The following is a 17,688-nucleotide window of genomic DNA, read 5'->3' as shown; positions in this document are numbered from 1 at the left end:
TATAATTCATATGTGCTCCATCAAAGTGCTTTATCATACATTTATTTGCAAAGTATTACTTTTGTCATACTTTATTTAATTTACCTGTATCCCTTTGAATGTTAGTGCATTTGTAAATTGCCAAACTTTTTCCTTGATATCTTACAGTCACTAATGCTTGCAGAAATGCCCTCTATATATTGTTAAAACATTAGTCTTGTGATAAATGTCATGTTGATATTTTGCATTTTATACCTAAACCTCTATAATATAAGGGGAACAAAGAATTCCATTGGCCTTTGATGTTTGCAGCAATTCAAATCCTTTCCACTACATTATAGTTACTGCAAAGAGAAAAATAAATCATTCTGTATTGCTGCTCATGACTGGCTAGTGTTTGTGCCAGGTATGATTGCCATGCATATTGTGTGTGGATGTGGGACTGAGTTCAGTTGTGACATTCTCTGTAGTTGAACAGTCTGTGATACTTACCACCTCAACCTCATGTAAAAGATGTGGAAACAGATGAACCTTTGACGACTTTTCCTGGTGCATACTCACAGTGCTTGGCAGCAGCAGGATTATCCATTTAATATAATTACTGAAGCAATTAGCAGACATGTTTGAAAAGCTATGATGTTTTGCCAGTGACACACAGCGAACCCCTCAGTGTCGCAGATCACCTGTTCAGAGGAGACGAGAGCAGACAGGAGTGATGGAGTACCATGCAATTCAATGCAGCGGTCATTTGAAAGCACATCAATAGGCAAATACTTGCTGCTGTTTGATGGTCACTCCCAGACAGATCCAACTAGCTGTGCTGAGATGGAAATTAGTCCATGAAATGCGGGTGGGGAATTAGCTGCCGGTCCCATGTGCCTCTATCTTGGGTGCCCTCTCTTCAGAATAACACAGCCTTCAATGTGTGCCCACTATAGGCAATCTACAGTTTGAGGGAGCTGGAAAGGAAATTACTGCATGAAATACAAATTCTTGAATTGGTGGGAGAAAGGCAATGCCATGTAAATGAAAGATTAAAAAAAGTCACAAAATTAGGTGAAAACTCATCTGCTGCTGAAATCTTAATTATGCCTTGGCTATCTCTGGACCGAATTCTTCCAATGGAATCCTGGATGGATTCTGGTTTCCTGTTGCTAGAGGTCCTCCAAATCTTACCCGCCTGTGGCTGAACATCTATTAAGTCTTGGTCCCTTATAATTTACCTGTTCTTGCAAACATAAATAGATTCTGGGTCAAGGACATGCCAATTTTAAAATTCTCACTCTTTTCAAATCTCTCTATGTTTTCATTGCTCCCTATTGCTACCATCTCTCTCAGTTCTACAAGCTTCTGTCATATCAGCACTTAGCAATTCATATCCCTGATTTTGTTTATTCAACCATTATATTTTTTAATCATTCATAGGATTTCACCATTGTTGGTTAGATCAGCATTTATTGCTCACAAGGCAGTTAAGGGTCAAACTGGAGTTGCATTATAGGCCAGAGGACAGCAGTTTCCTTCACTAGACTGCATTTCCAAAATTGACACTAGATTCATAGTCATCAATAGACTTGTAATTCCAGATGTTTTTAATTGAATTCACATCTGCAACAGCAGGATTTGAGCCTAGGTCCCCAGAACTTTACCTGGGTCATTGGATTAACACCCTAGCGATAATACCACTAGGCCATTGCCTCACCACCATTAGTGGCATATTTTCCAGTTACCAAAAAAAAAGCCACCATTTCGGCTGGGACAACACATCTATCCTGAGACAGGCTAAGCAAAGACATGCCAGAGAATTCCTAGAGGCCTGGCACCCCAACCATAAAGCCATAAACAAACACATAGATCTAGATACCATCCATCAACCCCTCAGAAAACGAACAGGAAATGACATCACCACAAACCCCAGGAACCCCATCCAGGACAAACATATAAATAGAAAGCAGGAGACAACAGCTTTGCTTCACTTGGAGGTCACCACTGATAATGTTACCGAGCCAGGTAATGAAACATCTGGATATCAAACCTACAGCTCAGTGAGCAAACCTACACCCTAAGTTACCAATATCCTATGCTCTGGAATCTCTCCCTAAATTTATCTAACTCTCCCTCTCCTCTGTGTAGGTTGTTGCTCCTGCTCCTTTGACCAAACTGTTGATCATCTGGCTGAATATCTTCTTTATGTAACTCAGAATGAAATTTTTGTTTGATAGCTCACTTGTAAAGTACGTTGTGATATTTTGCTACTTTCAAATCAGTGTTAGGACCAGACCTCACCCTGGTTTCCTAGTTCATTATGGTTCCAATTAGGATACCCTAACTATTAGGCTCCTGGCTCACAAGGAATGACCTGGCTCCCATCTTTATTCACCCACCTCCTCAGTTGGTTAAAATGAGGTTAATTTACAAAGGATCCCTTTTCTTGGCGATACCTTTCTCCCAAACCCAAATGCATTTATGTTTTAATAGGAATCAATTTCACCATGCTTTCCTGAATTATCAAAAAATGTGAATTTACTAATCGTGTGCCAGAGGAAATTTTAATTCAAATACACACAGATTAAAGATGAGGTCAATACAAAAAGTTAAACAAAACAGATTTACGGATCAATCTCTGATTTCTTTGTGAAGGGAAATTAGTTAAAGTGGAGGATAAGGTCAGTAGTGGAGGTTACTCATAGAACTGATATTGATAGATGAACGTTTAGTTTCGTAAAGCTTCGTTTCCAAAATTAATTGAGATTCTGTCGTTCTGATTCTTTCTGACTATGATTGAATTGCTGTATTCAGGGTGAGAGAGAATCATTTATTGTTCTGCTTCCTTTTTAACTGATGTCTAGCACTCAGAGATAGAAAGGATTTTTACCTGCAGTGCAGAATAACTAGAGGATAATTCTTTAACTGTGACCTTCAAAATACACTAATACTTGAACCCAACCTAGTACACATGAGTGTTGAATCCCACTAGCCCACTCCAGTAGGGTTGAAACAGCCTCTTTGACCCAACTTTATGCACTCTTTACGGAAAAAGTGCAAAATGTATCTGCAGTTTGAGAGATTATCCTCATACAGTGGTTCATTGTTGATCAGGGGATTGTCAGTACCTTGTTCCCTTTGCAGTCATGAGATTGCAGTCCAGTTTATATAAAATGTCTTTGATATTTTAGATGTTACATCCCATTAAACGAACATGGAATTTTCTTTCTCATTTACAATTATTGTCTTTATTGCAGTCCAGCTGAAAAAAAAACAAACATTTTGGAATTAAGAGCTTAAAATTCTGATCCATAATCATGACAGTGTAATATATAACTGTATACAGTAGTTTTTTCAATATTCATTCATGGGCTGTAGCTGTCACTGGCTAGCCAGCAGTTTTGATTCTTCTCAATTGTTGTTGACATTTTGCTTTCAGATCCCAGGGAGTTTGGAGAATTTCCAGCAGATTACGTTCACAATGGGGCAAACAATTGTGGAATGAATGAGTTTCATGCACCAAATAATCTTTGTTTACTCTTATGTTTTTTAAAGTTTCTTTTTCTTTTCTTCTCTACTTTGCTGTTTGAAAGCCAATGTTGCCTGTCCTGAGAGAGAATAATGCAGTCCTAGCATGCTATTCTGCATGCCGTCTGCCAAACGTTCAGCATATTTATCTATGCTGAAAATTGTTACAGGATTTCTGGGAAGCACACAGAACAAACTGGATTAGCAATGTCACACTTGGCCCTTGCAGGATCACTACAACACCATGGGGATTTGAAACAGTGGCAGCAATTCAAAGGACAAAAAGACACCTTTGAAAAATAACAGGCACAGTTCCTTGTATTTGAGTTGCAGACATGGTTCCTTGTGTTTACCCAGTTAATTTTCCTTTTGATGGGAAATACTGAAGGCTTCAGGCTCAAGCAGTCAGTTGGAAGATTTGTATATGTGCAGTATGCAGTTTCCCTACTCCCAGCTGAACCTACTAAAATATTTTTGCAACAGTTTGTTGTGTTTAATTGGAGTCTACTGAGGAATTTAATTTAACGCTTATGCTCCCCTGGGAGCTCAACATAATTTTAAAACAAAAAAAAACACTTCTCCTCTCACCACTGACCTCTTTCTGCCTCCCTCTCTCTCTCTCTCTCTCACACACACACACACGCACGCGCGCACACACACACACACACACACACACACAAAATTACTCGAGGCAGGAGAATTAATGAATCAAGACAAAAGTCTACCTCAATTCCAAATGTTCAGGAAAATATTTTCCCATTTAAAATGTAATTGTTTGTGTCTACTACTGATTAAAATGAACGCTAGTAATGCTTTCATAGATTGGGCTTTGAGTAAAACAGTTATCACATTGCTTATTCTTTCATTAGGTAAGAAATAAACTGGTCTCCCTATAAGGTAAAAACAATGACTGCAGATGCTGGAAACCAGATTCTGGATTAGTGGTGCTGGAAGAGCACAACAGTTCAGGCTGCCTGAACTGCTGGTCTCTCTATAACCTTTGTTCCAGAAAAAGTATCTCAGCTAATTGAGTTCTATTGATCAATAACCTCCGCCACTCCGTGAAGAATAAATCTTGAAGACTTGCCATTGATCCTTGCCCTCAGCCTGCCACCTTCATCAGTGTGATTGGTGCTGCATGTTGTAGGACTCTGTCATGTCCACAGTTTTTCTCAGTGTGGGCGTACAAAGATAATTCAAACATTTTTGTGTGCAGGCTACTATGCATCAGATCAAGGACTCTTGCAGCAGTTATGTGTCAGCATAAATCTCAAGGGCTGCTGGCTCAGTTAGCCTTGCAGTGGAGTCAATTATGTATCATAATCCATGTAATGAGATTTTCTGGGGATCGTCTGAAATGTTAACCCTTTGTGCCCTAAGACTGTATCACTGTTCTCCAGTGCTGAATTTCACAGGGTGCTGTTTGTGCACTATTTGGTAAACACTGTACTGAGACGTATCTTTGCTGGTTTTCTGACAAATTGCAACCTTTTAATATCATTATCATTTTGAGCTGAATTCAGTAATACTTTTATATTAGATTTGGATATATTGGATACTTCTTTGCTTCACTTTAGATGAGATATTATTGAAGGAGATTGTGTACCTAGTTTCTTGTTGGCTAACATTAATACAAAGGATTGATTGGCCTCCTGTAGGGCTGTACATTTCTCTGTTCTCATAAACTTACACGTAATGGTTGTTTTAACATTAAAGGATGAGGGGATCTAAGGTGCATAAATCATCAACCATGAATGAAAAAGAATTTTCTTTTATTCAGCGGTGCATAAAATCCTCAGGTCATCCAGTTATTTTTTAAAATTCTTTCAAAGATGAGGACATTACTGGCTAGACCAACATTTATTGCCAACAGGGTTGGGGTGACACAGTGCCAGGGACCTGGGTTTGATTCCGGCCTCTGGCAACTGTCTGTGTGGAGTTTGCACATTCTCCCCGTGACTGCGTGGGTTTCCTCCGGGTGCCCCGGTTTCCTCTCACATCCAAAGGTGAATTGGCCATACTAAATTGTTCACAGTATTCAGGGATATGTACGTTGGGTGCATTACTCAGAGATTAAATGTAGGGAAATGGGTCTGGGTGGGTTACTCTTTGGAGGATCGGTGTGGACTTGTTGGGCTACAGGGCCTGTTTTTACATTGTAGGGATTCTATGATCTCTGATCTGTGTCTAATTGCCCAGAAGACAGTTACGAGTCAACCACATTGCCATAATCTATCATGACATGTGCATTAGATCAGGTAAAGATGGCAGTTTGCCTTCCCTAAAGGGAAGTAGTGAACCAGATGGGTTTTTACCAAAAGTCAACAGTGGCCAGCTCTACTCATTCCCTATCCCCATGTTGACTTTCAATACCCACCCATCTCCCTTACTTCAATCTCTGAAGTGAGCAAATCCTCAGTCTAGGTGTTTCTGTAAACCCTCAATTAATACCTTTGGTCAACTTCTCGATTTTATCATCTTTCACACTCTTTCTTTACTTGATCTCAAGGAAATCGGTGACTATCTCCTTTATCAACACCAACTTACTAGCACTCTTCAAACTCACTTGTGTTACCTCTGAAACCAGTCCCTTACTCCTTCATATTTCCAAACACTCAACTCTACCTCTCTCCCCCACCTCCCACTTTCATGCCAAATGACATCTTCAGCGGTTTGTACTGCTTCTTTTCAAAACTACTGTCATTCTCCTCTCAAAGACTTTCAAAATTGTGAATCCACCTTCTAAACTCTTGATATAAAATCAAGCTAATAAAATAAGGCTAGAACATATAATGTTAAGTTGGGAACTGAATTACATCAGTACATCCTGATCAATTAATGTTGTCCATCACATCATTCCCTGGGGAGAAAGAGTTTGCAGTGTCATGGATTTGAATTGCAATCCCCCCAGTTACTGAACAATTGTTCTGTTAATTTATTATTCATTCACAAGACATAACCATTTCTGGTAAGATCAACATTTATTGTTCTGTAACTTTAAGAAAATGGTACTGAACTGCTTTGGTGTCTTTGTGAGCTAGTCTTCTATGTTTCAATTGATCAGATCTGCTTCGCTCAATATTTTTAATTTTCATAACATCGGATGAATTAGGCTTCCAGCCATCTTGGGAACTATTATTGAAATCATGGATGTCACCAGTTGTGGTGTCCTAGACTAGATTTAGTTGAAATGTTACTTTTTCCTCCCTTGTTCAGATGACCTGATGTTTAGTGGTAGAAATTTTACACTCTGAACCACAAAGTACGTGCGGATTTCATTGATTGTAATCAGTTCAGTGATAAAGATGTTATATTCCCTGCAGCACCCTCTTAGGAGAAAGGTGATGAGTTGGATTTCCCAGTCCTGATTATGGGCCCTCTGGCATTGTGTAATGAGGGTGGGATTGAATTTGGCTGTGATGCTTTCACAGTTGGATAGCCAGCTGGCACACATTGTCAAAGTGCATAATAACCAGACTAGGGGCTGTTGAAGTATATTCTCAGGTGGGAATCAATGCTTTTGAAAAAGGCAAAAAGAACAGATAATTGGAAAGAAAAAAATTGAGAAAAAATGCTCACATATATTACAATTTACACAGTTTGTCTTTAATGAGCTATTTTCTGAGATCTGTCTGAGTATTCACACATACTGCAGGCTTCTCTGTCGCAATGATTCATTTGGTCATTTTGGGTAATCAGTAGAGTGAGAAGGTGATATTGAGCGAGAGGAATGCTCAGCCAGTCTCTGGGGTTACTTGAGTTCTGTTCTGCGCAGTGGTCCATGGAAATTGCTCCCTGGATACAGTCTAACCAATGGCTTTAACAATCTGTGACACCGCAGGAACTCAGGGCTAGGCTGAAGATTAATGACTAGCCAAGTATATACATGCTGCGGTACTTGCAATATGCAATAGTGATATTTAACCCTGTATTGTTGCCTTCATTTCATTTGGGAATAGAGTTACTTTGAGAAAATCAGTAATTATTTGGGTCCTGGCCTTTATTATTATATTGATGCAGACAGATATGGTTCTATCACCTTACATCAACATGCAACACCATGAGCAATCGCTATAATAGAAACCAAGAATGAAGAAAACCCCAAAGTATTCCTCCTTGGGGGTTTATTGATTTTTATTTTATTGATTAATGTGAAATAGCAATTACAGTTTGGTACTGTTTGACTTATATTCATGCATTACTCAGTTAAATCAAAAACCTTTTAAAAAATTAATATCAAAGAAGACATCGTTCTCTTCAAATATACATTGCATACACTAATGCAACATATGGGGTGAAATTAATCTTCTGCAGTAGCACAAAAAGGTGCTAATGAATCAGCAGCCAATATTTCACCCCCAAATTTTCTTTGCCAGTGAACTCAATGGAAAAAAAAACAGGTTTTTAAACTATCATTTTAAATATGACTTGGAGACTGAGAACCAATGTGAATCAATAAGGCAGAGATAGCAATCAAGACTTATTGCAAGGTAGAATATGCATTGGAAAGACTTGATCGAATTGTATTCTAGATTAGAGTGATGCTGGAAAAGCACAGCAGTTCAGGCAGCACCCGAGGAGCAGGGAAATTGACGTTTCGGGCAAAAGCCCTTCCTATTGAAGGGCTTTTGCCCAACATATCGATTTCCCTGCTCCTCGGATGCTGCCTGAACTGCTGTGCTTTTCCAACACCACTCTAATCTAGAATCTGGTTTGCAGCATCTGCAGGCCTTGGTTTTTACCTAGTTGATCTAATTGTAGTTAAAGGAGGATGAGAGGTCAGCAAAGTGAGTTAAAATTCAAAGAAGAATTGTAGCAGCAGATTAAATGAGGTAGACAACCCCAAGACCAGGATAGGTTTGATCCCGTTCCCACCTGATGAGTGCTTATTCCAGGGATTATTGGATTGTCACCAAAAGTGGCTAGAAAGAGCTGGACTCAGGACTTTCAATGTGATGCAATCACAGTTCAAACCATCTAATATTATCGATTCAAAGGCACTGGAGAATTTCATGACATTATTCAAAATACAGGCCTGTATAGAAGTATAAATTAACTCTGGAGTTGCTCTTTTGACCAACAGTGAGGAACTGAATTTATGGCTGTTCTGCCGACTATCCACTATGGAACCAGACTCCAAGCTTCAAGGAGTTGGCTGACAGACAATCGTGAGAGAACCCCTTTGAGTGCCATTGTAGTTAATGTGTCATTGTTCTGTGCAGATCAATATATCGAATTTTCTTTCATGGAATGAATTAACGTTTTCTTACATTTGTCCTATGCAAAACCTATTTTAAAAATATCTCTCCCTTGATGATGAAGTTGATAAAAGCAGCACATAACTAATCGGTACAGATCATAAGGTTACACGATGATGTGGTCTAATGGGCAGGGATCAACAGTGATGTTGAGCTTTAGGGATGACATCTGAGACATCAGCCACAACAACACAGAGAATGTCTCTGCCCCTCAATCCTTTGGTCTAAAACATTCACTGGTCTGTTCACCACAAATGGAGTTAACATCATCTTACTCATTGACTATTTCTCCAAATTTTCAATAATCAGGAAAAGAACACTTGGGTAACATCTGTGCCAGGCACACTGAGGGCCATTTTCAATTGATTTGGTGCAGCTAAAGAAATGGTTTTTGACAATGAGCTGCAGTATGTAGGCAGACTTCACAGGGATATGTATGCCACATGGGGTATGAACCATGTAATGTCCTCAACACATTTCCCTCCATCAAATGGCCTTGCCAAGCAAATTGTTTGGACAAATAAATCACTTATCCTGAAGTGTAGCAAAATAAAATAAGATTCTCGTATTGCCGTGAGTATGATTTTTTTTTCAGCCACTGCCTACCCAAGTTCTCCAAGATGCAAAACACACTTCTTGGTAAGCAAGGGAGGATGTGACCGCATGCAGGTGCAGAACTGCCTCAATTACACGTACAATAAAAGGTCCGAGTCTCACATTCCACAATAGGAAAAGGGTTACCCGCAAAAATATCCAGTGTGTGCAGTGTCTTGCAAAGTCAGGACATCAAGACAACAAGAAACACATCTGCAACTTGTCTGTAAATCGAGAACAGCCAAGATAAAGTCCACATCTCCAGAAGGTTCTTTCGATTTGATTTATTATTGTCACATGTACCAAGATACAGTGACAAGTATTGTTTTGCACACTAACCAGACAAATCATATCTTAAGTGCAGCAGGGAAATAGGACAGAATGCAGAATATAGTGTTCTAGAACTGTAATTACTCTGCTGCACAAAGCATAGAAAGATCAACTCTAATGTATGAGAGCTTTGCTCATAAGCCTGGTAACAGCAGGAAAGAAGCTATTCTTAAATCTGCTGGGGATGTCTAAGATGGCGCTGAAGCATGCCGGCTCTTTGCAATCTCTCCTAAGCAGGTTATACTAAAATGAGATCAGGAAGAATTGTGACCAAAATGACATGTGGACTCTTGTACTTCTGTACTCATAAAATTTTCAAACGGTGTAAAATGGGATTGGTGGTGAATGTTGAGGTGGAGACACATCCAATGAGCCTAGGGAAGGGCAGAGCTGCAAATAATGTCCATCCCCAAGCCCAACAGCAGTCTTGTGCAATTCAAACCATTCAGTTTTCTGATTGGTGTGGGTCCTGCCTTTCTCCAGGTATAGAGCTGAAAATGTGTTGCTGGAAAAGTGCAGCAGGTCAGGCAGCATCCAAGGAACAGGAGATTCGACGTTTTGGGCATAAGCCCTTCTTCAGGAATGAGGAAAGTGTGTCCAGCAGGCTAAGATAAAAGGTAGGGAGGAGGGACTTGGGGGAGGGGCATTGGAGATGCGATAGGTGGAAGGAGGTCAAGGTGAGGGTGATAGGCCGGAGTGGGGTGGGGGCGGAGAGGTCAGGAAGAAGATTGCAGGTTCGGAAGGCGGTGCTGAGTTCGAGGGATTTGACTGAGACAAGGTGGAGGGAGGGGAAATGAGGAAACTGGAGAAATCTGAGTTCATCCCTTGTGGTTGGAGGGTTCCCAGGCAGAAGATGAGGCGCTCTTCCTCCAACCGTCGTGTTGTTATGGTCTGGCGATGGAGGAGTCCAAGGACCTGCATGTCCTTGGTGGAGTGGGAGGGGGAGTTGAAGTGTTGAGCCACGGGTGGTTGGGTTGGTTGGTCCGGGTGTCCTTGAGGTGTTCTCTGAAACGTTCCGCAAGTAGGCAGCCTGTCTCCCCAATATAGAGGAGGCCACATCGGGTGCAGCAGATGCAATAGATGATGTGTGTGGAAGTGCAGGTGAATTTGTGGCGGATATGGAAGGATCCCTTGGGGCCTTGGAGAGAAGTAAGGGAGGAGGTGTGGGCGCAAGTTTTGCATTTCTTGCTGTTGCAGGGGAAGGTGCTGGGAGTGGAGGTTGGGTTGGTGGAAGGTGTGGACCTGACGAAGGAGTCACGGAGGGAGTGGTCTTTTCGGAATGCTGATAGGGGAGGGGAGGGAAATATATCCCTGGTGGTGGGGTCCGTTTGGAGGTGGCGGAAATGACGGCGGTTGCTATGCTGTATATGGAGGTTGGTAGGGTGGTAGGTGAGGATCAGTGGGGTTCTGTCCTGGTGGTGGTTGGAGGGGCGGGGCTCAAGGGTGGAGGAGCGGGAAGTGGAGGAGACGCGGTGGAGGGCATCGTCGATCACGGCTGGGGGGAAACTGCGGTCCTTGAAGAAGGAGACCATCTGGGCTGTACAGTATTGGAACTGGTCCTCCTGGGAGCAGATGTGGCGGAGACGAAGGAATTGGGAATATGGGATGGTATTTTTACAGGGGACAGGGTGGGAGGAGGTGTAGTCTAGGTAGCTGTGGGAATCAGTCTGTTTATAGTAAATGTCCGTGTTGATTCAGTCACCTGAGATAGAAATGGAAAGATCTAGGAAGGGGAGGGAGGAGTCTGAGATGGTCCAGGTGAATTTGAGGTCGGGGTGGAAGGTGCTGGTAAAGTGGATGAACTGTTCAACCTCCTCGTGGGAGCATGAAGCAGCGCCGATACAGTCATCGATGTAGCGGAGGGAAAGGTGGGGGGTGGTGCCAGTTTAGTTGCGGAAGATGGACTGTTCCACATATCCTACAAAGAGGCAGGCATAGCTGGGGCCCATGCAGGTGCTTATGGCTACTCCTTTGGTTTGGAGGAAGTGGGAGGATTGGAAAGAGAAGTTGTTCAGGGTGAGGACCAATTCAGTCAGTCGAAGGAGGGTGTCAGTGGAAGGGTACTGGTTGGTACGGCGGGAAAGGAAGAAGCGGAGGGCTTTGAGTCCTTCGTGATGGGGGATGAAGGTGTACAGAGACCGGATGTCCATAGTGAAGATAAGGAACTGGGGACTGGGGAAGCGAAAATCATGGAGGAGGTGGAGGGTGTCGGTGGTGTCCCAAACGTAGGTGGGGAGTTCTTGGACTAAAGGGGACAGGACTGTGTCGAGGTATGCAGAGATGAGTTTCTCCAGGTATAGTACACAGGTTGGAGCTTGAGGACATTAGTGACCCATGAAGACTACTTAAAGATCTCAATTGGTCAAAGAGTAGACAGACTGTCCTGTGGTTCCCACATTCCCAGTTTAATTGTGTTAAGGAAAGAGAAAGGAAGGGAAAAGCTCTCAGGAAGGGAGTGTCCAATCCTGCTCCATATCTCACAATCCATTGCCAATCATTTCAGGCTGTGTCAGTTCCTCTGAGTTTTTTGATCAACTTTTGCTGAGTTTCTAAGGTAAGAGAATTCAAAACTTAAAATTGGTATCTGCATGTTAAAAATTGACACAATCAGTCCAAGTTATTTAAACATAATGTAACATTAAATTCCATCACCAGCAGCAATAGAATGCAACATCTGGTGATAAATGTGCAGAAACATCACATGACACAGGTTTCTGACACGTTTAAAAATAAGCTGCTTCGTGCAACTTTCACCAATCAAGAGATGATCAGTCTGAAATGTTTTGAACAATTGCTATTGTTTGTGAAGAGCAAGCTGTCAGAATTGTCCGAATGAGTTACAAAGCTTTTGGATTTGCAGGTACAGTTCTAAATATGTGCACTTTCCCCCCCAGGTTGGAGTTTCAGTATGGGCTCTGCATATCAGTTCCACAGCTGGCGGGTGTTTGTCGTTGTCTGCGCTCTTCCTTGTGTCTCCTCTGTTGTCGCACTCACCTTCATGCCTGAAAGTCCCAGGTTCCTGCTGGAGGTACGGTACTTGGAATGAATGGCATTTTTTCTCTGTGTAATGACAATCCATGATAATTTTTTTTGTTGTCAGAAAAAATTTGAGTCAGAAAAGGTAACTATTTTCTATTTTTCAGGCATTCTTTCTTGCCCTTGTTTCCTAAAGACACCGATGTGCATTTGAAGAACTCTGTAGTGGCTATTATTTGTCCATGAGCTCAGAGTATTAGAAAAATACTTTATTATGTAGGAAACAATGATTAGTCCTGAACCTTTCATCTTTCAACACATGTATTTTCCAAGAGACACCTAATGATAACAAATCATCCCAAGCCCAGGGCATTGCTGCAGGAATTCATCAGAATGGGGTACCGAACATAGAGACATAGAGATGTACAGCATGGAAACAGATCCTTCGATCCAACTTGTCCATGCCGATCAGATATGCTAATTTAATTTAGTTCCATTTGCCAGCATTTGGCCCAAATCCCTCTTCCTATACATATGCCCATCCAGGTGCCTTTTAAATGTTGTAATTGTACCAGCCTCCACCACTTCATTCCACACGTGCATTACCCTCTGAGTTAAAACGTTCCCATTGAGAGATCCAAGATGGCGGTAGTCTGAGTGGCCGGAGAACTTCATTAATGACCTTCCTGCTGACAAAAAGTCAAATATTGGGATGTTCTGTGATGATTGCACATTGCCCAGTCAGATTCAGGATTCTCAGAAAATTTTTAAAAACCCATGCCTACATATCTAAGTGCAGCTAGACTTGGGTTGATAAATAGCAAGTAACATTCATGGCACACCATTGCCAACAAGAAAGACCTTAACCATCTTTCCTCGATATTCAATGGCATTACCATCTTTGGATCTCTCATTATCAATATGTTAGGGGTTATCATTGATTAAAAACTGAACTGAACCATTAGATAATTAGTGGCTAAAAGAGGTGGTTGTAAATTTTCAGCAGATAATTCATCTTCTAACCCCCAAAGCTATCCACCATCTACAAGGTACATTTGGAGTCTGTTGGGATATTCCCCCCTCGCCTGACTGAGTGCAGCTCCAACAATACTCAAGAAACAAGACACCTTCCAGAAAAATATTATCTACTTGATTGGTACTGCGTTTACAATTAATCATCCTCTCCCCCTCCGATACTCAGATAAGTAATGTGTACTCTCTACATTAACACTGTGGAAATCCACCAAGGACATTCCAAACCCATGACAACTTCCATCTAGAAAACACAGACAATAGTTACATGAGAACACTACCACCTGCAAGTTCTCTTCCAAGCTATTCACCATCCTGACTTGGAGAGATAACATCATATCTTCGGTGTCACTGGATCAACATCCTGGAACTCTCTTTCTAACAGCACTGTGGGTGTCCATACATCATGTGCAATATTTTTAAAAGGAGCTCACTTCTGCCTCCTCCAGGGCAATTTAGGATTGGCAACAAACTCTGGACCAACTGTGAATTGTATATTCTTGCACTAATAAGGAAAGCTATAGGATCTGGATCAACAACAAGTGTAATCAGTACAATTACAAAACTGATATTTCTGAAAATATATTTACTTGATGTTTTTCTGTAGGTGGGGAAACATGATGAGGCCTGGATGATTCTGAAGCAAATTCACGACACCAATATGAGAGCACGGGGACAACCGGAAAAAGTATTCACTGTAAGTGTCACTGAGAAAAATTCAAAGATAAAAGATGAGCTAGGGTTGGAGAATTGTAGAGTCTTGAGAGGGACTGAAATGTGGGATGATATGCCTTAGAAGCAAAAACTTCTTTACTCTAGATCTTCCTGCATTTATAGCCCAACCTGATATGCAGGGGTTACCTGTCCCCAGAAACGGATAACGTTCTACAAGATGGAAATCAGTAAGAAGGCAAGAATGATTGGTGTCCCACCCAAGATCTGTGTATGATGACAAATATCTGATTAACCTTGATAGCAGCATTTGGTAAAATAAAACAATGGAACTCCCACAGAAACATTTTTGCTTTTTCCACGTTCATTTGCCAGATCTTTACTGACTCACTTAATCTGCATCCAACTGTAGCTCCTTGTTTTCTCTTCACAATTTATTTTCCTACCTATCTTTGTGTCATCAGCAACCACATCTCTTCTCCCATCACCTGAATCATTTTTTTTGAATTCGTTCACAGGATGTGGGCATTGCTGATTGGGCCAGCATTTATTGCTCATCCCAAATTGTCCAGAGGGCTCTTAGAAAAGCCAACCACATTGCTGTGGGTCTGAAGTCACATGGAGGCCAGACCAGGCAGGGATGGCAAAACTCCTTCTCAAAAGGTCCTTCTGAAGCAGATTAGTTTTTTATGACAATTGACCAGGTTATGTGTCTGCCATTAGGTTGACCTTGTTTTGCAGATTTTTTATTGAATTTAAATTTCACCATGAAGGGAATTCAAAACCACATTCCCAGAACATTTGCCTGGGACTCTGGATTGTTTACTTATAAAATTTTTCAGTGAATGTTTTATGTGACAATAAATTGCTATTCTATCCAATCCAGTGACATTATTGTTACATCATCACCTCCCCAAAATCATCATGCAATATAAATACAATAATACAATATATGTTTAAAAATATTGAGGCCCCAGTACTTATCTCTGTAGCACAAGGCTCGCTACATTTTGGCAACTAAATAAATGGTTTATACCTCTCTCTGCTTCTTATTGCTATTCAATTCCTGCATCATGAACTTTTAGTTGAATTTAATTAGCTCTATTGTTACATGTACTCATATGAGTATGGTGAAAAGTTTACAAGTTGCCACTTATGGTGCCATCTTAAGTGCAAGATAAGTAGGTATAGATTCTTCACTACAATTCCTTGGAGAAAATATTAGAAAATTAATGAAATAAAAAGTACAGCACTGTAGATCAAATACTTTCCAGAAATCCCTAACTACCATACATCACTGGTTCCTCTTTTATGCAGAGTACATGTTAGTTCCCCGAAGAATTCTTTAAAAAGTGTTAAACAAGATCTCTCTTTCTTAAAACCATATTACCTCAGCCTGATTACTTTGAACATTTACAAATGCCCTTGAACAACGTCTTTATTCGTAGCTTCTACCATCTTCTCCACAATGAAAACTAAGCTAATTGACCTGTAGATTCCTGCTTTGCATCTTCTCCTTTTCCAATAAAGAATTTACATTTGCCAATCTCCAATCTAATGGAAAATTCCCTGAATCTAGAGAATTTTAATAAATGAAAGCCAATGCATCAACTATAAACTAGGCTGTTCTTTTAAGACTCTGAATAATGTCCATCAGAACGCAAGCACTTGTCATGCCTCGGGTCCAACAATTTGCTTAGTCTCCCTTCCCTAGTGACTGTAATCTTCTTGAATTCTTTCCTCACTTCCATTTCCTGATTTACAGCTAATGCTGTGGTGTTACTTGTTTTCTCTAATGTGAAGATCAATGCAAAACAATTCATCTGTTATCTCCCTATTTTCTATTATTAATTCCCCAGACTCAAGTTCTGTAGGACCAACATACTTTGATATAAAACAAAGAACTGAGGATACTAAAAATCTGAATGCTGAAACAAAGACAGAAATTGCTAGGAAAACTCAGCAGGTCTGGCAGTATCTGTGGAGAGAAAAAAGAGACAACATTTCGAGTCCAGTGACCCCTCCCCCCCCCTTCTGAACACTTTCGCATATTTCTTTTCTTAAATTTCTGTACAAACTCTAATCATCTGTTTTCAAATTTCTAGCTATCTTGATTTTATCATCTGATTTTCCCTCCTTATTAATGTTTTAGTACATCTTTGCTGTGTTTTGATATTCTGTCCAATCCTCTGACCTACCAGATATATGCCTGCAATGATACATAACTTACTTTTAAGTTTGATACTGTCCTTAAATTTTTTACTGAACCAATTTCCCTGACCAGTGACCAGCTCAGAAGACTTTGTCTGCAATGGTATTGTCACCTCCTGGAATAAACTGTCCAATTTTTTTTTCCTCTCTGATGAGTCACAGTATTTGCAGTTCAACTTGCAGCTCATAAACAGAGTCCATGCCACTCAGGCTGCAAACACTTACTGTTGATGTACTTGTTCTAGATTGCATTGACGTTCAGGAACTCCCACATGCCGCAATGGCAACACATTGTCTATCCTGCTAGACCGAATGGTATTTTTATTAGTTCTTTCATGGAATGTGGGTGACACTGACTATGCCAGCATTTTTGGTCCATTCCTAATTGCCCTTCAAATAAGAAGCTTGATAGGCCACTTTTGCTAAGAGCCAACCACATTGCTTTGGCTCTGGAGTTACGTTAAGGCCTGACCAGTAAGAATAGCAAATTTCCTTCCAGAGAGCATCTTAGTGAACCCAGATGAATTTTATCTACAGTTAGTGATGATCTCGTGGTCACCATTATTGAGGCTAACTTTCAATTCCAGTTTTGCTCACTAAGCAAACTTAATTATTTTATTCAATTTTTCATTTTCCTCTTTCATATGTTTTATTAAACCTACCCTATGTTAAACATTAGAAATGGAATCCATCTTAACCACTTTGTTCATCAACAGTTGACGAGATATTTGAGTGTGAACTAGATGCTTAAGGGTTTTAAAAGTTCTACATATTTCTATATTCGAGCACTTTAATACTTGGTACACATTATAGTCATCATATGAGTACCTTACTTTTAAGAGCATTCCCAAAATGATGGACTGTTATTCCATGACTGTAGTCCCACATCTGAGCAATTTTCTTTGAGGCTTGGTTGGAGGCTGGGGTGGGGAGTGGGTTTATTATTAGTTATAGTTGCCCACCAGTATGTGTGATAATTGAGTAATCTAATAAAAATGCTCTGAAGAGCTGTTGTAATGCAGTAGTACAGTCCCTGCCTCTGAGCCAGGAGGCCCAGGCTCAAGTCCCACCTCCTGCAGAGGTATGTACTAACTATGTAAATAATCCACAAACAAATCAATTA

At 40.7% G+C, this 17,688-nt stretch overlaps 1 protein-coding gene across 3 annotated transcripts in view; it reads left to right on the top strand.

The window, feature by feature from the left end:
* Nucleotides 1-17,688, top strand: part of sv2ca (synaptic vesicle glycoprotein 2Ca) — a 138,578-nt gene that overhangs the window by 87,730 nt on the left and 33,160 nt on the right. For all 3 annotated transcript variants that reach the window (XM_060843737.1, XM_060843745.1, XM_060843726.1), the window contains exons 4-5: nt 12,569-12,702; nt 14,290-14,379. In XM_060843737.1, the coding sequence (XP_060699720.1) occupies nt 12,569-12,702; nt 14,290-14,379 (224 nt within the window). The remainder of the gene's footprint in view (nt 1-12,568; nt 12,703-14,289; nt 14,380-17,688) is intronic.

This window comes from Hemiscyllium ocellatum, chromosome 2 (assembly GCF_020745735.1).
Source record: "Hemiscyllium ocellatum isolate sHemOce1 chromosome 2, sHemOce1.pat.X.cur, whole genome shotgun sequence".
NCBI classification, from domain to species: Eukaryota; Metazoa; Chordata; class Chondrichthyes; order Orectolobiformes; family Hemiscylliidae; genus Hemiscyllium; species Hemiscyllium ocellatum.
The sequence above is the reverse complement of the archived record's forward strand: the minus strand, read 5'-3'. Positions and strand labels throughout refer to the sequence as shown.